This window comes from Columba livia, chromosome 3 (assembly GCF_036013475.1).
Source record: "Columba livia isolate bColLiv1 breed racing homer chromosome 3, bColLiv1.pat.W.v2, whole genome shotgun sequence".
In the NCBI taxonomy this organism is placed as follows: domain Eukaryota; kingdom Metazoa; phylum Chordata; class Aves; order Columbiformes; family Columbidae; genus Columba; species Columba livia.
The window spans coordinates 91810863-91827587 of record NC_088604.1 but is presented as its reverse complement, the minus strand read 5'-3'; the positions used below and the strand labels follow the sequence as shown (position 1 = coordinate 91827587).

At 38.6% G+C, this 16725-nt stretch overlaps 2 protein-coding genes across 4 annotated transcripts in view; one reads left to right on the top strand and one right to left on the bottom strand.

The window, feature by feature from the left end:
• PIGF (phosphatidylinositol glycan anchor biosynthesis class F) overlaps positions 1-10458 on the bottom strand; it is a 20752-nt gene extending 10294 nt beyond the window's left edge. Inside the window, exons 1-5 of one of the 3 annotated variants that reach the window (XM_065058181.1) lie at positions 10306-10458; positions 9374-9624; positions 7647-7738; positions 6098-6214; positions 611-719 (exon numbers count right to left, since the gene is read on the bottom strand). In XM_065058181.1, the coding sequence (XP_064914253.1) occupies positions 611-719; positions 6098-6214; positions 7647-7738; positions 9374-9601 (546 nt within the window). In that variant the 5' untranslated portion in view covers positions 9602-9624; positions 10306-10458. Of the gene's footprint in view, positions 1-610; positions 720-6097; positions 6215-7646; positions 7739-9373; positions 9625-9727; positions 10243-10305 lie in introns of those variants that run through there. The other 2 variants (XM_065058183.1, XM_065058182.1) reach the window with 2 other exon arrangements.
• Positions 10316-16725, top strand: CRIPT (CXXC repeat containing interactor of PDZ3 domain). The gene is made up of 5 exons (XM_065058190.1): positions 10316-10422; positions 10636-10701; positions 11085-11139; positions 11934-12037; positions 14823-16725. The coding sequence occupies exons 1-5, from the start codon at positions 10407-10409 to the stop codon at positions 14885-14887; spliced, it is 306 nt and encodes a 101-aa protein (XP_064914262.1). The 5' UTR covers positions 10316-10406; the 3' UTR covers positions 14888-16725.

Here is a 16725-nt window from a genome sequence, read left to right as displayed (position 1 = left end):
ACTTGAATTTATAAAGACAGAATCTGCAATGCCAGCTTCCCATTTTTTATTGTGCAACTACAAAGCTAAGGCTTGCCTTCCCCTGAAATCAGAAGGTAAGTTTTTAGTACTGTGCTTTGGCCACACCATTTCCACAAATCAATCCAAATCCATTTAAAATGCATTCTGTTAAGTGCTTTTAAGGAAGGCAGAAGGTAACTAAAGCACTAGGAAAGCATCTTTTCTTCCCTACCCATAAACAATAAAAGCTACCAGACTGAAGGCAGACAATCTTGGAGCCATCTTTATTTCACATTTCTCTTCCTGCTTCTCTGGCTTCTTCTTATCAAAAAACTTACAGCTCTATTTCATGATAAAATTTCCATGCAACAGACACTCATAAATCTATAACAAAGAACTTATTAAAAATGGAGGTAAAAATTTTGCATTTCATGGCCTAACACTGTAAGCACAGATGCTTTCAATGACTTTTAAAATGTTTGGCATAACCCTGTAGGAACACCTTATGAGTAAATCCAATATACCGGTACTGTCTCAGAGCAATTTTGTGTAGCATACATTTCTAGAAAATAAATATTTTCATATTTATGATAAAGGTGTACAGACTAACCTGCCAAGGCCGATCCCAATCAAGAGGAATAGGAAATGCTCCAAACCAAGCTCCAAATATACTGCAGATGGTAGTAATTTGTAGATTGCTTTCCCAGATGGAAGTAGCTCTGTAAAAACAGTATGTCACAAGACTTCAACAGAAGTTGCCATGTCAGAATGTCAGATCCAGTTTCTCCCAAGATTTTTGAGACTACAAATAGATATAAACATCCATATATTTGATAAATAGCATGCAGGTTTCTCATAAAAGATACGAACTGTAACTAAAATGTAAGTTGCGTATTCCAGTTACAATCACAATCTTTCTATACCACACATTCAGTTGTTTGGTTTTTTTTTTCCGCTGAGATGTTTACTGCAAAAGCTAATTTATTTACCTGGAAATGCTCCTAATTAGCTCGAACTACTACTTGACTGAGCAAATTAAAGTATCATGATACTGTGTGCATTGCAGGGAGAAGCAGACATCAAAACACACCTACAGTCACAAAGCATTCTATGGTGTAGACACGTTGCTATTTGATGACTACGACAACTTGAAATTTAAAATAGAAGTCCACCATGTGAATACTCCAATGCAAATTTCCATCAACTGAAAAGAAACATTGCAAATAAATGTAAGCTGCATGTTGCAGCCCTTCAGCAACATTGCATCAAAGTTCAAGCACGCTGGCTGCAGCATAAATCTATTGCACGCTGAAGAACTGTGACATTGCCAATCATGACACACATCGTATCATAAGAGATGTTGATGACTTCAGTTCTCTAGTTTATGGCCGCCTACCACTACTGACTTCAAAAGTTTTGGAAAAGTTTGGTTTCTTTTTAATAGACAAGCACTCATTGTCCATCATCAGCCTACCAAGTGATTGCTTTTATATTCTCAAGCCATGAACATCTGAGTACTTGGTACCAATTGAAAAACAAGAGCAGCAGAAGTTCAGAACACAGTAGGGGACAACTCTGAGACAGAAGAACCAGGTAGAAATCCCCTCCCCAAATCCATAAAGTAAGAGATCTCAATCTTCAATTTGCTACATCTCAGATTATAAACACAAGCCTAGCTTTAGCTAACAGAACTAAAAAAGATGTGCATTTTTATGGCTAAAACTAGAAGGATGGTAAACTCTGAGCTTCACATGTGCTGTTTATGTTGCATGACATGAAAGCTTTAAGCCTACACCTTGTTTTGAAGAGTCTAAAGTTTCTGACTTTATTTCTTAGTACACCTAACTCACTACTGCATTTGCTATTGACCAAACAGCTCACAAGCGTAAAGCAAGTATTTTCCATTGTTTGCAAAATAAAGGTCATAAAGATTATAATATTTATGGTGCAACATTGACATTTTGAGCAGAACTATTTATTTTACAATAACGCCATCCCTTTAACTTACAACACTCTATTTCAATTCAGAATCCTAACAGCTCGATATATTTTTTAAAGGGAAAGGTCCTGATTTAATTCTGGAACTGTTCAGGAGTCTGCACATAGAAAATGCTTGTAAATTATTTTCAGAAGCTGAATAACTGAGCAGAAAGTGAGGCAGCACAGGGAAGAGAACACTCACACCAGCCTCAAAGCAGCAAAAGAGCCAGCAGAATATGCCAAGGACTGACTGAGGTACATTCGCACTCTGCAAGACATCTTGTCTGGTAAATCTACACACATACTGCTGCACCATATGGAGATATCAGACTGAACCCAAACCAAAACAACAGAATTAGCAAGGCGCAGCGCCCTAGGGAAGAACAGCCATTGGCAGTTTTGCAACCATTTGAGCTGCACCTTCAGCCACTCCAGAGCATGGACACTGCCTACGCAAGTACAACCTGACTTGTCCTCCAACATCATTCTGAAGGAAAAACGTTTCGCTTATTCTCTTCACGGAATGTCACCCATTGGAATTTTTGTAGGTATAATTTAGCCCATTAAACAATCACATAAACCCCTCATTTATATGAGGCTAACAACTGCAGAAACATTTATAAACTTTGAGTTTTATAAGTTTCTTTATTTTTAAACTACAAACAAACTACAACTAAGATCGTTCTGCAAGAAAAACTAGTAATATTTAAGACAGGTTAAGGTTGGACTCGATGATCTTGAGGGCCTCTTCCAACTGAAATGATTCTACAATAATAAACATTCTCTAGTGGCACCAAGGCCTTTTAAAGCCCGAAGTAATTATTTACCCCTTTAAATAATACAATAAATTAAGTGCTGCTTTAAATTATGTTTGAATTAAGAGGTTAAGCTAACATTAAAGAATTTACTAAGACAGCTCCTGGGTAGACAAGATCTGGAATTTCGGGCTGTGTCAGGACAGAAATAGTAAACAGCACTTAGTATTTGATGACACCTACCTTTACAAAGGGCATTTCCAAGTCTGTAAGAGTACATAGTTCACAAACAAGTGATAAAATAGGTGAAATTAAAACTGGAAGGAGCCCTAAAGTTATGGTTTTATGCTATTTTTTTGCAAGGTCCAAATAAAATCTATTTCCTACCCAGGTGACCTAATTACTGTTACACCAGAAATTTCAACACAATTATTCTGATTAGTGACTTGAAATAAACAGTCTCCAAAAGGAGCAATAAAAATCAGCAACTGAAAGCTGATTTTTAAAGGCTTTTATAAAGGAGGCTATTTTAGCCAACAATTACTGAAAAGTCATTTAAAGAATGTCACCTGCTTCCAATAACCCCTCCTGTAGCTTTTATTTCTCTCTGTCTGCTTAGGGCAGCACATGATAGCATACGATCAGTGTCACGACATTGGTCACAACACCAGATGTCAGAGTCCAGAGACAGCTGGCATGCCCCCCCTCTTCCCAAAGGCAGAATTAGTGAAAAGAGCCCTATTTAAAGCCTGACTTAGAACCAAAGTTTTTATGATGTACAATACACATACTTACTTTTCTCAAACATTCTATGTGTACATAGACTATAAATGTGTGGGTATGAAAATATTGTTCAGATTTCTTAAAGTAATTTAAAAAACCCTCTATTTGGCCCATTAAGTTGACATTTCTAATTCAAAAGTGCACTCAGTTTGAAAATGTGGAGCATGGGCAATTTTCTTTCTTGCGTTTCATGCAATTGTTTCACGTATACAGAAAAAAACACCCAACCAAACACCTTCCCTCTCCCCCACCAACAACTCCAGCTTTATAATACCAACAATAAACTTGCAGTGTCACAGCTTACATGTTACCACGAGACAGCACATATAATCTACCTCCTAGAGGCACAGGCACTTAAAGATTGATCTTGCAGTAACCCTTTCAAAATAGATTTTACTAGCAGTGACTTCACTTCCTAGTGCTGCAAGTAGAAGCAGAAAGAGAAGCATCTCTGCAGAAAAAAATAAACACTTTGCAAGATTATCCCCCAAATATTTGTCAGACTGACTCAGTTGTACCATAGCTATTACGATGCAACAGATCACACACAAGTTGTTTGAATGTGACTTTATGAATAGTCCTGTGACAAGATATTATGTGCATCAGTATTTTCACATTAGACCACCTAAAACAGTAAAAAGTTATTGAGAGTAATAGCTATGTAATTAGTATCTGTTACTTATTTACATTTGATATATCAAGATAAACATTTTTTCTAAATGTATTTCTCTGTCTTTCTGCAAAAACAATAACACAAGCACATTTTGGTCATATAAATATCGTACAAGCAAATAAGAGTAAGAAAATTAAATGCCAGCGGTTACTGAAGTCTAAATTGCATTCAGCTACTTTTAAAACACATTCCTTTTTCGTTCTAAGCTATACACTTAATCAGACTTTCCAGCTTGCTGTTCCAGTACAATTCAATTTGCTAAAACCTTCTTTCAAGGCAAACAGCTGTGTCAATCTTACTTAACCATCCTTTTCCTCCACTCAACCAGTCCCACCTCATTCCACATAGTTGAGACAACATTTCAATACATCATGTCTACACTCAGCTCACACCTATATGTGAGACGTTCCAACTCAGTCATGAGGTCAAATGAAAAAGCACAGGATTATTTTTAAAAGAGCAGCTTGCTAAAATCCATAAAAAAACTTGCTACCATATTTCTCTTTCATTTAAAAGCCAGTCTAAATAAACATCATTATTAAATAGACATTTTATTCAGATAACGTCACATGGCTCCCTAGTAAGAAGTACAAGTTGTCACAGCAAAAATGCCAAAACAAGACAACTCTCTTTCCTGCTGAAATAACATTAAGATCTAGTCTGGGAAAGAAATTGACAGGCATTCAAAACCTAACCTGGCACAAAGACATCTGTTGTCAAGCATCTGTTTCTTCAATTCAGCTATTATTTCCAGTTGCAAAGCCTCCAAAGATGACTAAGTGAATCAGCAATGATCTGTTTTGGCTAAACAATTCTGTGCTTTTATTAAAGTCTATTCAACCCTTCCACTGCAAATAAAAAACAAACAAACAAACAAAAACCAAACAAGCATAACTGGCTAGAATAAGGATTCAAGATATCTTTCAGTAAGCTGAGAACTGAGATAAACCAAAAGTCAATACCTGGAACTACTACAAAAAGTCTACTTTTCTCCTTCTAGACAGAAGTTTAAACTTTTAGGTGTTTAAATCTATATTAACTCTATAGGTTAGCAGTGTTATACGACTTCTCTCTTTTGAGATAAGACTTTATCCATATGAACCATTAAAAGCAAATGAATGCTAACATCTTATTATTAAATCTCAAGCATATTTGGGGCTTCTTTATGTTTCAGCATCCCAGTCCTTCAACAGTCCTGTTATTTAGTGAGTGGAAAAAAGGCAGAAGAGAGAGAAAACTTCTGAAAAGTACATTATCCCTGATATAGGCTGATGTCATGGCTGTCACTGAGGTGAAAATGGGGTTAAAAGGCTCATTTTACTTTAAACGTACTCTTGAAAAAAAATTAATGCTTGAAACCAGCTTTCTTTGAAATTTGAAAAAGAGCATGGGTAAAGATTATATACTTAAGACCACAGTAAATTATATATAATTTTCACCATTATGTTCCAGTTAAAAGTACTGTTAAAATAGTGCTTGTTTTGGCTCGTTATTCCTACTTTTAAAACTGTATTTACGAAGGTACTATTGGGTGATGTGTGAGATTCTCCCTGTACAGTGCAGTCTCAGGTCTCCTCTTTGTTTGACAACCACTATACTGGACTGCACAATGGTTTTACACAGTAAAATGTGCATTTGAAACTTTACTTTCTTCAAACACATATAAAGTGAGATTTAGCGTCTGGACACCAAAAATAAAAAGCCAGTTTTCTGAATCAATGTCTCTAAAATAAAGAACAATTTTCTTTGTCAGAAAAGCTTTCATAAGCTTCCAATTACAAATATGAAAAACACCCATAATTCAGGAAGTTTTCCTTTCTTTACAAAAAATTCCATGATATATTGTTTACATCAATTCCATCCATTTCTATTCGGGTCAAATAAGAAACTTTAGAATAGAACTTACCCATTTTTACTAAATACCCGTATCCACGCTTGTATGTTTGGTCCCAGCATACACAAGCATTGTAAAGTAGTAAAGGTAGACAGGAGAACTGCAAACAAAAATGTCTCAGTCACTGACCTATAAAGAAGGAATATTACAAAATTAAGTGAGGTAGTTACTAATTTTGTAAGAGTTCCAAGATTTAGGAAAAAAAACCCAAACAACACCTCCAAGTCAACTTGTGAACGCATGCATGCTTTCTTAAACCTCACACATAAGAAAAAAGTATTTTCCTCTTACTCTGCAGAATAATAAAGATGGAAAGAATTCTGGTGTCTGTTATCTCAAAGACCAAAATGCAGTAATTATTTTAAATGCCTGATACCTGTAACATTTTTAAAAACACAGGTGCACCTCATACAGAACATTAGTTCTGAACTGAAGTTCCCCTGAATATTTACTGCATTATTCCATTTGTTTTTCTGGTTTGATGTAGTGGAAGCAACCATGAAATCAAACTACATGGTGCCATTGTTATTTGGTAACTTAGTATCTCTCTCAGAGACATCTGGCTGCTTCATGCCTCTCCTTTTTTTTTTTTTCTTTTTTAATCATTCCTAAAATTTAAAATGCTAATATAAGAAGGATGAAAAATATGCAAGATGTGTCTTTTAGAATCTTACAGGGGAAATGACTAAATGAAACTTGGAAAAATGTTTGTACCCATATGTTTAACATAGATATTGAAGTAAAAGTAGTTGTTTGTAACTGTCTTGAACAACACATGTCCAAATACCGTGTCCAGTTCTGGGCCCCTCAGTTCCAGAAGAACAGGGAACTGCTGGAGAGAGTCCAGTGCAGGGCAACAAAGATGATTAAGGGAGTGGAGCATCTCCCTTATGAGGAAAGGCTGAGGGAGCTGGGGCTCTTTAGCTTGGAGGAGACTGAGAGGTGACCTCATTAATGTTTATAAATACGTAAAGGGTGAGTGTCACGAGGACAGAGCCAGGCTCTTCTCAGTGACAACCAATGATAGGACAAGGGGCAAAGGGTGCAAACTGGAACACAGGAGGTTCCACTTAAATTTGAGAAGAAACTTCTTCTCAGTGAGGGTGACAGACACTGGAACAGGCAGCCCAAAGGGGTTGTGGAGTCTCCTTCTCTGGAGACATTCAAAACACGCCTGGACACATTCCTGTGTAACCTCATCTGGGTGTTCCTGCTTCGGCAGGGGGATTGGACTGGATGATCTTTCAAGGTCCCTTCCAGCCCCTGGCATTCTGTGATTCTGTGTGTGATTCTGTGAAATTTTAAGAGCCAGCGTCCAGAAAACAACACCCCCTCCCCCCAACCAACCAACCAAACAAAAAAACAACCTGAAACCAAACAACCAATAAACACACAACAAACAAACAAACCCCAAACCCCAGAACAGCCACCCTTCTTCCCCCAGCCAGGAGCTTATCCTTTAACTTTCAATGTGCCGGGAGATGTATTAGTACTTATACCAATATCTGTAAGGAGAACTGCCCCTTAAAATGTTTAGGGAAAGAAGGGTCTTCTGACTTACTCTATGAGAGGTGCTCCATAAAGAACAATAATCGCATGAAACAGTATGCAAGACATGAAAAAGTATACACAGCATTTTAGAAATCTGGATATCTAAAAAAGAGCAATAAAATGTCAGAATATTTTTTCAAAATAAAAGAGAACATAAGTAACATACATAGTCTATACCTTATCAGTAGCATTGTAGTCTACCTATTTCTTTAATTTCAGCTACAGCACAGTATGATAATAGCATGGTATATTTCAAAACAGTTATCCCTATGCTTAATACTTTAAATAATTAACTAAAAATGATCATATTCCATCTATTTTTTTCATGCATTCCAGTATAGTAAAGCAAACATACAAAAGATACAACTGGAAATGACAAGATAAACAGAGATAATTTTATTGTGTATTTTTACATTTCTGTTTTACATCTGAGTGTTATGTCCATTCTTTAAAAGGCAACATTCACAGAAAGTAAAAAAATATTTAAAGCAAGAAAAAATGAAATAAGAAAAAAAAAGACATTCAGAAACAAAGGTAACACTTAAAATTACATTAAATAAAAAACACATTTTGAACTTGGCACCTTAAATTCTAAATCCATTTGAGAAATGTCCATGACTTTCTAGAAATCTGCAAAACACATACAGTTTTCTCTGAATTTAAATAACTGTTTCTGGGTACTCTCTATACCACGTAGAAGTATAGCCACTTGAGAAACAGTTCTGGTTAGATCTGTTCTGATCAGGTCACCAATGGAAATTCATAATTTCACTTGGGTACTTTTTTTTAATATTTATTCCTCATGCTAGGCTGGGATGAAATCTCACACAGAACACAAAGCCTGCTTCATTTTTAAAGCACAGATGATACCTGTTTTCCATAATGACTTTGTGTATTTTACATCCCACTCAGTCAGTAAAACACGTAAAAGCTTTGCAGACTAAGATACTGCTTTCAGGGATGTTTGCTTGGATGTTTAAGAATCGCCACATCAGAGCACTAAATCTTGCCTGACTCAGCAAGCTGGGAGTGTAAAACTATCCCCCTGACTTCAGAACGCTGCTTCTGAACAAGTTGTGTGCCGCTCCAAATTTGCTGTTTTCAAACACAATTCATTTGGATTCATACCTTTAATGCATTACAAACTGAAACTACAAAGATTTATCTCAGATTTGGATAGTTCTGTATGCAAATTTCATCATTCAAGGAAATGTGGCCATTTAAATACTTTTCACGTCATTTTTCAAGATTTATAAACTTGGTTTAAATTTTAATGAGCTCGTCTCTCTCTTATGTCTCAAATTCTAAAATATATTTCTCTTCCTTTAAAGTTATTAGAAACTTATAACTACATGTGAGAAAAATGTTTCTTCATAACACTGAAAGTCAGGTCTGGACTATTAAATGAGTTCTTTGCCCATTCAATTTTGCTGATTTTATTGCCACCGTGCAAATTGTTGGAAGATCGATAGTTGGTACTACAAACAACAATATATTGACAGGAAAAAGCAAACACTCAGAATTGCTCACTGAACAGGTTATTTACAGGTAGAGGAAGTTTAACGTCACAAAAATATTGGAAAACTTATTTCAAAAGGTGCTACATACAGCTCATTCATAAAAAACAAGAATTAACCACCAAAAATTGTCTGCTTGCTTTCTTATTTGATTATTTCAGTGAAATAATTTGCTTCCCTTCTGTATTGTCTGGTAGCAATTTAAGAATAAAATTCTTACCTTGTGAGCAAACGGAATTCTCTTAGGAGACAGATTTGGTTTAAGGACTAAGTGCAAGATTATATTCAGGGTACTAACACAAACAGAACAAACACACAGCCACGCGAGGTGTGTGCCCAGAACTGTGAATCCATCCCAGAAGAAAGGTGGAACAACCGCTGTCAGAATAACTGAAAGAACACAGAGGAGGTTGGCAGCCGAGAGCCTCCTTATTTCTGCTTCTTTCATGGTGTTCCCTCTTCACCAGCCACCTGCAAGACAGCGAGTCGTTCCTGTTACTACAACAGTACAAATGCTACAGGAGAAGATTTTTTTTCTTTTTCCTAGACACAACACGCAGAGCTCTGAGCTTACTTTGGGGGTGAAAGTGATTATTTTCATAGAATAATAAAATGTCCTGAGTTGGAAGGGACCCACAAGGATCATCGAGTCCAACTCCTGTCCCTGCACAGGACAACCCCACAGTTCACACCATGTGTCTGAGGGCTTGTCCAGTCTCTTCTTAAACACTGTCAGGCTTGGGGCCGTGACACCTCCCTGGGGAGCCTGTTACTGCCCCTCCCCTGGCACATCCTCCTGCCATTCCCTCGGGTTCTGTCATCAGTCAGTAAAGAGAAGAGTTCGGCGCCTGCTCTTCCTCCTCCCCTTGTGAGGAAGCTGTAGACAGCAGAAAAACGTCATTCTTTTATAAATCAACCCCAAAACCAGGGACGCAGCAGCGCTACCCTCCCAGCACTGGGCCCCGGCCCCCTCACAGCACCGGGGCGCTCCCCGACGGCGGGAGCCGCCTCAGCCCCCGCCGGGCCCGGGCCTTCCCAGCCGCCCCCTCCGCAGCCCGCGGACAGCGGCGGGGCGGCCTCCTGACACCTGTCGCGGGTCGGGTGTGAGGTTGGGGGGCGGGGGGTGGATGAGGGGCCGGTCCCGTCTCTTACCGCAGCGTCGCCGCCGCCGCCCGGCAACGGAAACCGGCGGCGCCCAGCGGTCAGTTCCGGGGCGGTCCCGGAAGCGGCTGTTTGTTGTGGTTGGGGCCGCCATGGTGTGCGAGAAGTGTGAGTGGGCTGAGGGTCCTCTGCTCCTGAGGCTGCCGGGCGTCTCCTGAGCTGAGCAGCAGCCCCGGGGCCCGGGCTGTGTGGGGGGGGCCGTGGGTGGCGGGTCCGCGAAGGCCCGTGTGAGGGCTGGCGTTCTCCCGGGGGCCGCGCTTGTCGCGAGTATTAAGGCCGCGTAGATGTAATTTTTTGCCTTTGCAATGTCTGCTTACGTAGGTGAGAAGAAGCTCGGGACGGTCATCACTCCCGATACGTGGAAAGATGGTGCAAGAAACACGACAGGTGATCTTGGGGAGGTTTAACACTCGCTTTTCAGGTGTTTTAAAGTTGGTCACCTGAGCTGTCTTATGATATTGAGGCTAAAATTTGAAACAGTTACTCAGGTTCATTTTTAACCTTGTATTTTCCTTCCCATGCTAATTCCACGCATTGGGAATTTATTTACCCTGAGCTCTTCAGTATTGAACTTGCCTGTTTTTTTTCTCCTTGTGTGGAATGATACACAAACAGAGCACGGTGTATTCTGTTGTCTTGTGCCTCTGTGCTGTATGTTTTATCTCTCTTTGTGACTTTTTTTGCACAAGTATAAAAACTATAAACTGAGCTTTTTAAAGTATGCTTGGAACTGGGAAGCTTACTGGTTTGTGATTCTGTTCTTGTTGTAGAAAGCGGTGGTCGCAAGTTAAATGAAAACAAGGCGTTGACCTCAAAGAAAGCAAGGTTAGCATTTAATACTGATTTTGGCTAAAAAAGTTAGTTTGCTGTAACTGAAGCCTGTTTCCTGCATATGCGGGCATCTACTCAGAACTTGTCCAAAATACACGTTTTTAAAAAAGAGATAATTCTGGGGTGGTTATGACATTTGTTTCGTTGGTAAAAGTATGTCAAAACATATTTAATGGGTACTTTTTGCTGAATTGTAAGTGTGGGCAACTATTTTACTGCAACTCTCACCAAAACTGCTAGAGTTTGATGCTTTTGTAAGGAGTCTCCTTCTCTGGAGACATTCAGACCCCACCTGGACACATTCCTGTGCCATCTTCTCTGGGTGAACCTGCTTTAGCATGTGGATTGGACTAGATGATTTCCAGAGGTCCCCTCCAACCTTAACTATTCCGAGGTGAGCCAGAAAGGCTTATTTTTTGTGCTAAGGTTGCCAGTACAATCCCTTGAGCATTTCCTTAATATCCAGGGGATGTTTTGTTATGCAAGGGGGCATGGTGCTGCTGGAAGATGTTTAAGTTCTAGTATCTTAATAAAAAGACACATTTTTAGTTCTGCTTTTGTTAAGTTTTTCTCCATAATGCAAGAAATCTCTCTTAATGGAGAAAGTGGGAGCTTTTCTGTAGACTTTGGGTAGCCTGTTAGAAATAATCTTTGTACGTCTCTTTTCTCAGTTATAGTTTTTTTGCTGGGGTTTCTGTCTGTGCCCTCTGGCTCAGACTTTTTAAGGCAAGGCAGAGGAAATACTTTATTTCAAGGTGCATAAATAAAATACTTCTATTTTTTCCCAGGTTTGATCCTTATGGGAAGAACAAATTTGCAATATGTCGGATTTGTAAGAGTTCTGTCCATCAGCCAGGCTCCCACTATTGTCAAGGATGTGCCTATAAAAAAGGTGAGTTTCACTGAGTACCAAATTACCCCAGTTTGGTTTGAAATTAAAGAGCAAGTGGAACTCTTGAATTTGTTTTGCCTTGCAAAGAGAAGGCTAAGATGAATTTTAGTTGCTATCCTTAACTACTAATGGGAAAGCACAGAGAAGATGGATTCAGACTCTTCTGAGTGCACAGTAATAGAATAAGAGGAAATGTACACAGGTTAGAACATGGAAAATTCCAATTGCATACAAGGAAAGCAATTTTTATCATGAGGGTGGTCAAATGTAGTAACAGGGACCCAGAGAGGTTGTGGAGTGTCTATAGGGGGTATTCAGAGCTTGACTTGAAAAGCCCCAAGCCACCCCCATCCAAGTTGGCTGTGGTTTTGAGTGCGGCAGGGAGAGAGAGGGCTAGAGGCTGCTGGAGATCCCCTCCAACCTAAGTCATCTATGATTCTGCTGCTTTTAAAATGTATCTAGTATTTAAAGTCATAGGACTGGAAGGATAATTGTAAGCTTAATCCTGGCAATTGCATAGAAAACTGTTATCTAGCGAGTTTGATCTTTCTGTTTTGTTAGTTTGTTTTTGGTTTTGTATTTGTTTTTTTTAATGAGATTTTGGAAAACTCAGTTGCTTGTTGCAGTCCCTCTTCTGCGCCCCTCCCCCCAAAAAAAGAAAAAAACAAAACAAAAATTCACCACCACCACCCGCCCCAAAGCCCACAAAGGCTACCTTAAGGAAAGAAGAATACCCGCAGAATAAAAGGCAAGCAGAAAAAGATAAATGGAGTTTTAAAAGCAATTAAGAAACAGTCACTGAAGGGAAATCGTGCTTATTGTTGTCTTTGTGCCTGCATCTATTCTTATGCGTTTAGTATCTTAACATGAGCCATTGAAAGGTTAATTTCTTTAAAAAGAGTCTCTGGTCCAGTTATGAAGTACTTGATGCCTTGTAATTCAAGCCTGTCTTAAGTTGAAACTGACAAATGCAAAAGATATAATTGTCCCTAGAAAGCAAGATATTGCACTGTGCAGCACATAATATATAAAATGTTCCTGTACATGAGTTATGTATGAATGACTGCACTGAAATTCTGCTTTTATGTGGAAGCTTTCTATCTCCTATATTCATAATAGTCTTCAGTATTGTTAAAAACTGTTCAAAAATTTTGGAGGGGAAAAAAATAATCAATTTCAAGCAAATTTCATGAAGAGCCTTAAGGATATAAAACTTTTAATAGTCTTGTGGTTTTGAGCAGATAAACAAAAGGACTCAAATTTGTAATTCCTGGGGCAGGGGGGAAAAGTACCACGAACTCGGTTACATTGTTGATACCAAGGAATCCACATAGCACCCAGACATGGGGCGGAGCAATTGCTAGATTTAGAGCTACAGCTAACCAGTAGTAAGTTTTGTTTATGAAATGTCTTTTAATTGTTCTATAAATGCGCACCATGTCACTGAGCCAGCTATTTAGCAGCCCGCTGTAGGAGGGTGGCCTTTTCTAGCTGCTACATACTCACCAGATGGCTGCCTGAATCCCAGATGGTAGAATCTTGTTCTCAAACTTATGGTTGGTTTGGGTGGGCTTCAGGATTTCATCTTTGTCTGTTTGTGTATCCTTGCAGATTGAATCTGCTTTCTTCGTAAAACTCAGAATTTTAAGTCCTTTAGACTCTAATTCTGACCACCAAAGATGTGGTTGGGGCATGTTTCTTGAAGCAAATGCAACCATATGGCTTAGTGCTTCCACTGTTGCGTGTTTGAAATTGAGAGGCAATCTAAAGTTAATACTGCTCAATTTAGACCTGAAGTGAACAGCCTGTGAGCTGGATTTTGCTCTCCAAAGTAACTCATGTGACATGTTCCCTGCTGTTCCCTTTCCTAATGGATTCTTAGATATGTGTCCGGTTCTGATGTCAATATATGACAGCACATGATATAGTTAACAGGAGTAGTTGCCGCTTGGCATTTTTATTATCTGCTGATGAATGATCTTGTAAAAAGAGATGTGGCCCTAGCAAACAGAAGATTTAGCACCTTTCTGCTTTAGGAGGAGAGGGAAACCTTGAGATAAACCCCTCTGCCCTTACCAAACTTGTGCTCTTTTTGCTGCTCTAGTTTTCTGACTTGCCACTCTTTGGGTTTAGGTCAAAGTTCTCTGGGACATCTGTGGTCATCTTCACATCAACTCTCAAGTATTCTTGGTGTCCATTGTTTCTCACTTCTACTGGTCTATGAATAGCTTAATTCTATGAAGCTGTATTTATTCTCAACTTTCTCAATTGTCCGAAGCTGCGACCTGTTAATCTTCTATTTAACAGACAGTTTGTTGATGACTGTTTTCTTAGCCTAGCAATTTTGTGTCCTTCTTGGGCCTCAGTTTGGCTACAGGATTTACAAAGTTTAATAATATCACATTTTTACCTGTTTGCCACATGGGAGCCTTCCCTGGCTCTCTTCCAATATTCCAGCAAATTGCAGAGGCTTTGGGCAATGTTGTGAGTCATAATGCTCTCAAAATAGAGGTGTGGGGTTTTTTGTTATTGTGGGTTTGGTTTTTGTTTTTGTTTTTTTTTTTTTGAAGTGGCAGTATGACGCATGTGCTGCAAATTCTAATTTGCCTTAGGAGTCATTACGTCTGAATTTGCAATATCTGGTGAGAAAATGCACAGATTGTCACTGAGAGCTCATTTGAAGAATTTTCTGAAAATGATCTCTACAAAAAAATAGAAACTATGTTTTTGAAGAAAACCTTTCATTGTTTTGAAAATAATTTACACACCCTTTGTGTGCTTACAGGCATCTGCTCAATGTGTGGCAAGAAGGTCTTGGATACAAAGAACTACAAGCAAACTTCTGTCTAATTGTATTGACTAGTCTTCTTATGAACTTCTGTGTCTTTGTACAGTAACTTTTCTCTAAAATAATTTGTGAATATTACTTTCTGGAAGATAATACATTTACTTGGAATGACAGGGGAGGTAACAACAGCCTGATTGTTTGCCTAGAAATGTACATAATATTTTTGTTGTTTTGTCACTAAGGTTAATTGATATTTAAAGCCAGTGGTTTGTAGCAACTGATACAGTTCGAAGTGGATGAGAAGATCCTAGTGGGCAGGTTGAAAGTATGTTACCATCATAACACAGATCTTTGATACTAACACTTTTATTCTTTTGCTGTATCTTGAGTCTTCTGCTTGTCTGATGTATAAAATATGAGCTTGTGTCATTTTGTTAAAGTAGTACCTTCTTTTAGTTCTATGCTTATAGGTATTTATAATTACTCTCAGCCCAAACTATTACGTCCTCCCATCTAAATATTGCTCTTCAAATTTTAATGCAATTGTCCTGTTGGATTTTGTTTCTGTCTCCAGTAGATTTGGTTAAATCACAAATTTTTAAACTATGGAAACCTGGAGCGTTACTCTGCCAGTTCTCTCTTTGACGTTAAGAGTGTGAGCCTCTGAGGAGACTTAACATACGGCATGTGGTGGCCCAAGGCAATAAAATAATGAGCATCAATTTCTAATGCTAGGTTTCAGTCTCATCATTTCCTAAGTTAGTCTGGCTTTTAAATACTTGGTTTGAAACTGGCTCTTGAATTCTATGACGTAATCGCTTTATATGCGTGTCGAATTTGAAAGATCAAAAGAGGCTGCCTTCTCTTCAGTGTTGGTTTGATATACAACTCGAAGTGAGCCTCTCTGAACATTAGAGGCTGAGTGGTGGCTCTGCATTTCTTTTGTCCTTTGGTTCATTTCTACATAAGAAAGCAACTACAAAGTGTTCACTGTGCATGCATTCTAAGGCACAAGAATCATACTCTTAATCCATGGTGGGCTATTAACTAGATCTATTTAAGTGTTTACTCCTTCCAGCAATCTCCTCTTGGCAATTGCTTTTGCAATTCTTTCAACTGTAACAGAAGGACTATCAATGAGAATTTCCCTATGAATAGATACTCTGGTTTAGATTTCCTTTTATTCTCATTTCTTATTACTGAGACAACTGCATGACTAATGGAGACTGAAAAATCGCTGTTCTTTCTATATGTTAGTGGCAGCAAATAAAGAATACTGGGGATATAGTTATTCTATTAGCTCTTGCCATGCTGTGGTTGTGCTAGATGTGTAACCCTCTAGAGGGAGCTGTCTGACATTTCCTGTCACCCTTAACTATCCATTATTGAGCATTTGTCAGCAGAGTTTCTTGTTTGAAATGTGTTGACATCCTGCAGTTGCTAAAATGGTAATTCTTTTCAGCATTTTGGATCTACTAAGAAGCTTTGTCAGGGTAGTGGAATGAGCTGGGCCCTCAAAAGAAGAAAGGAATGCTGCTGCTTTTTGTTTTAAAAGCTTCACCTACCTTAACAACTGAATGGAGGTATGTGGATTTGCTAGCTGGTGACAGCTGGCAGCCTACAAAGTTATTTCCACATGGTGGTGGCCACTTCTTTCCAAACACATCAAGGAATTCTAATATTAGTGTACATCTCTATGGCATGTCCTTTGTATAGATGAAAAGGGAATGTCTATAATTGGCTTCAAGTTTGGCAGCAAGTGTTTGTCAGGAGACTGTGTGGTGATTTCAAGTGGCAGATTCTCCAGTGTTCTCTGAACTCTTCACCCTTTATGGGTGTTTTCTATAAGGTTGATATTTGCTATTCTGTGAATAAAACTTATTTTCTTGTCTTCCAGTAA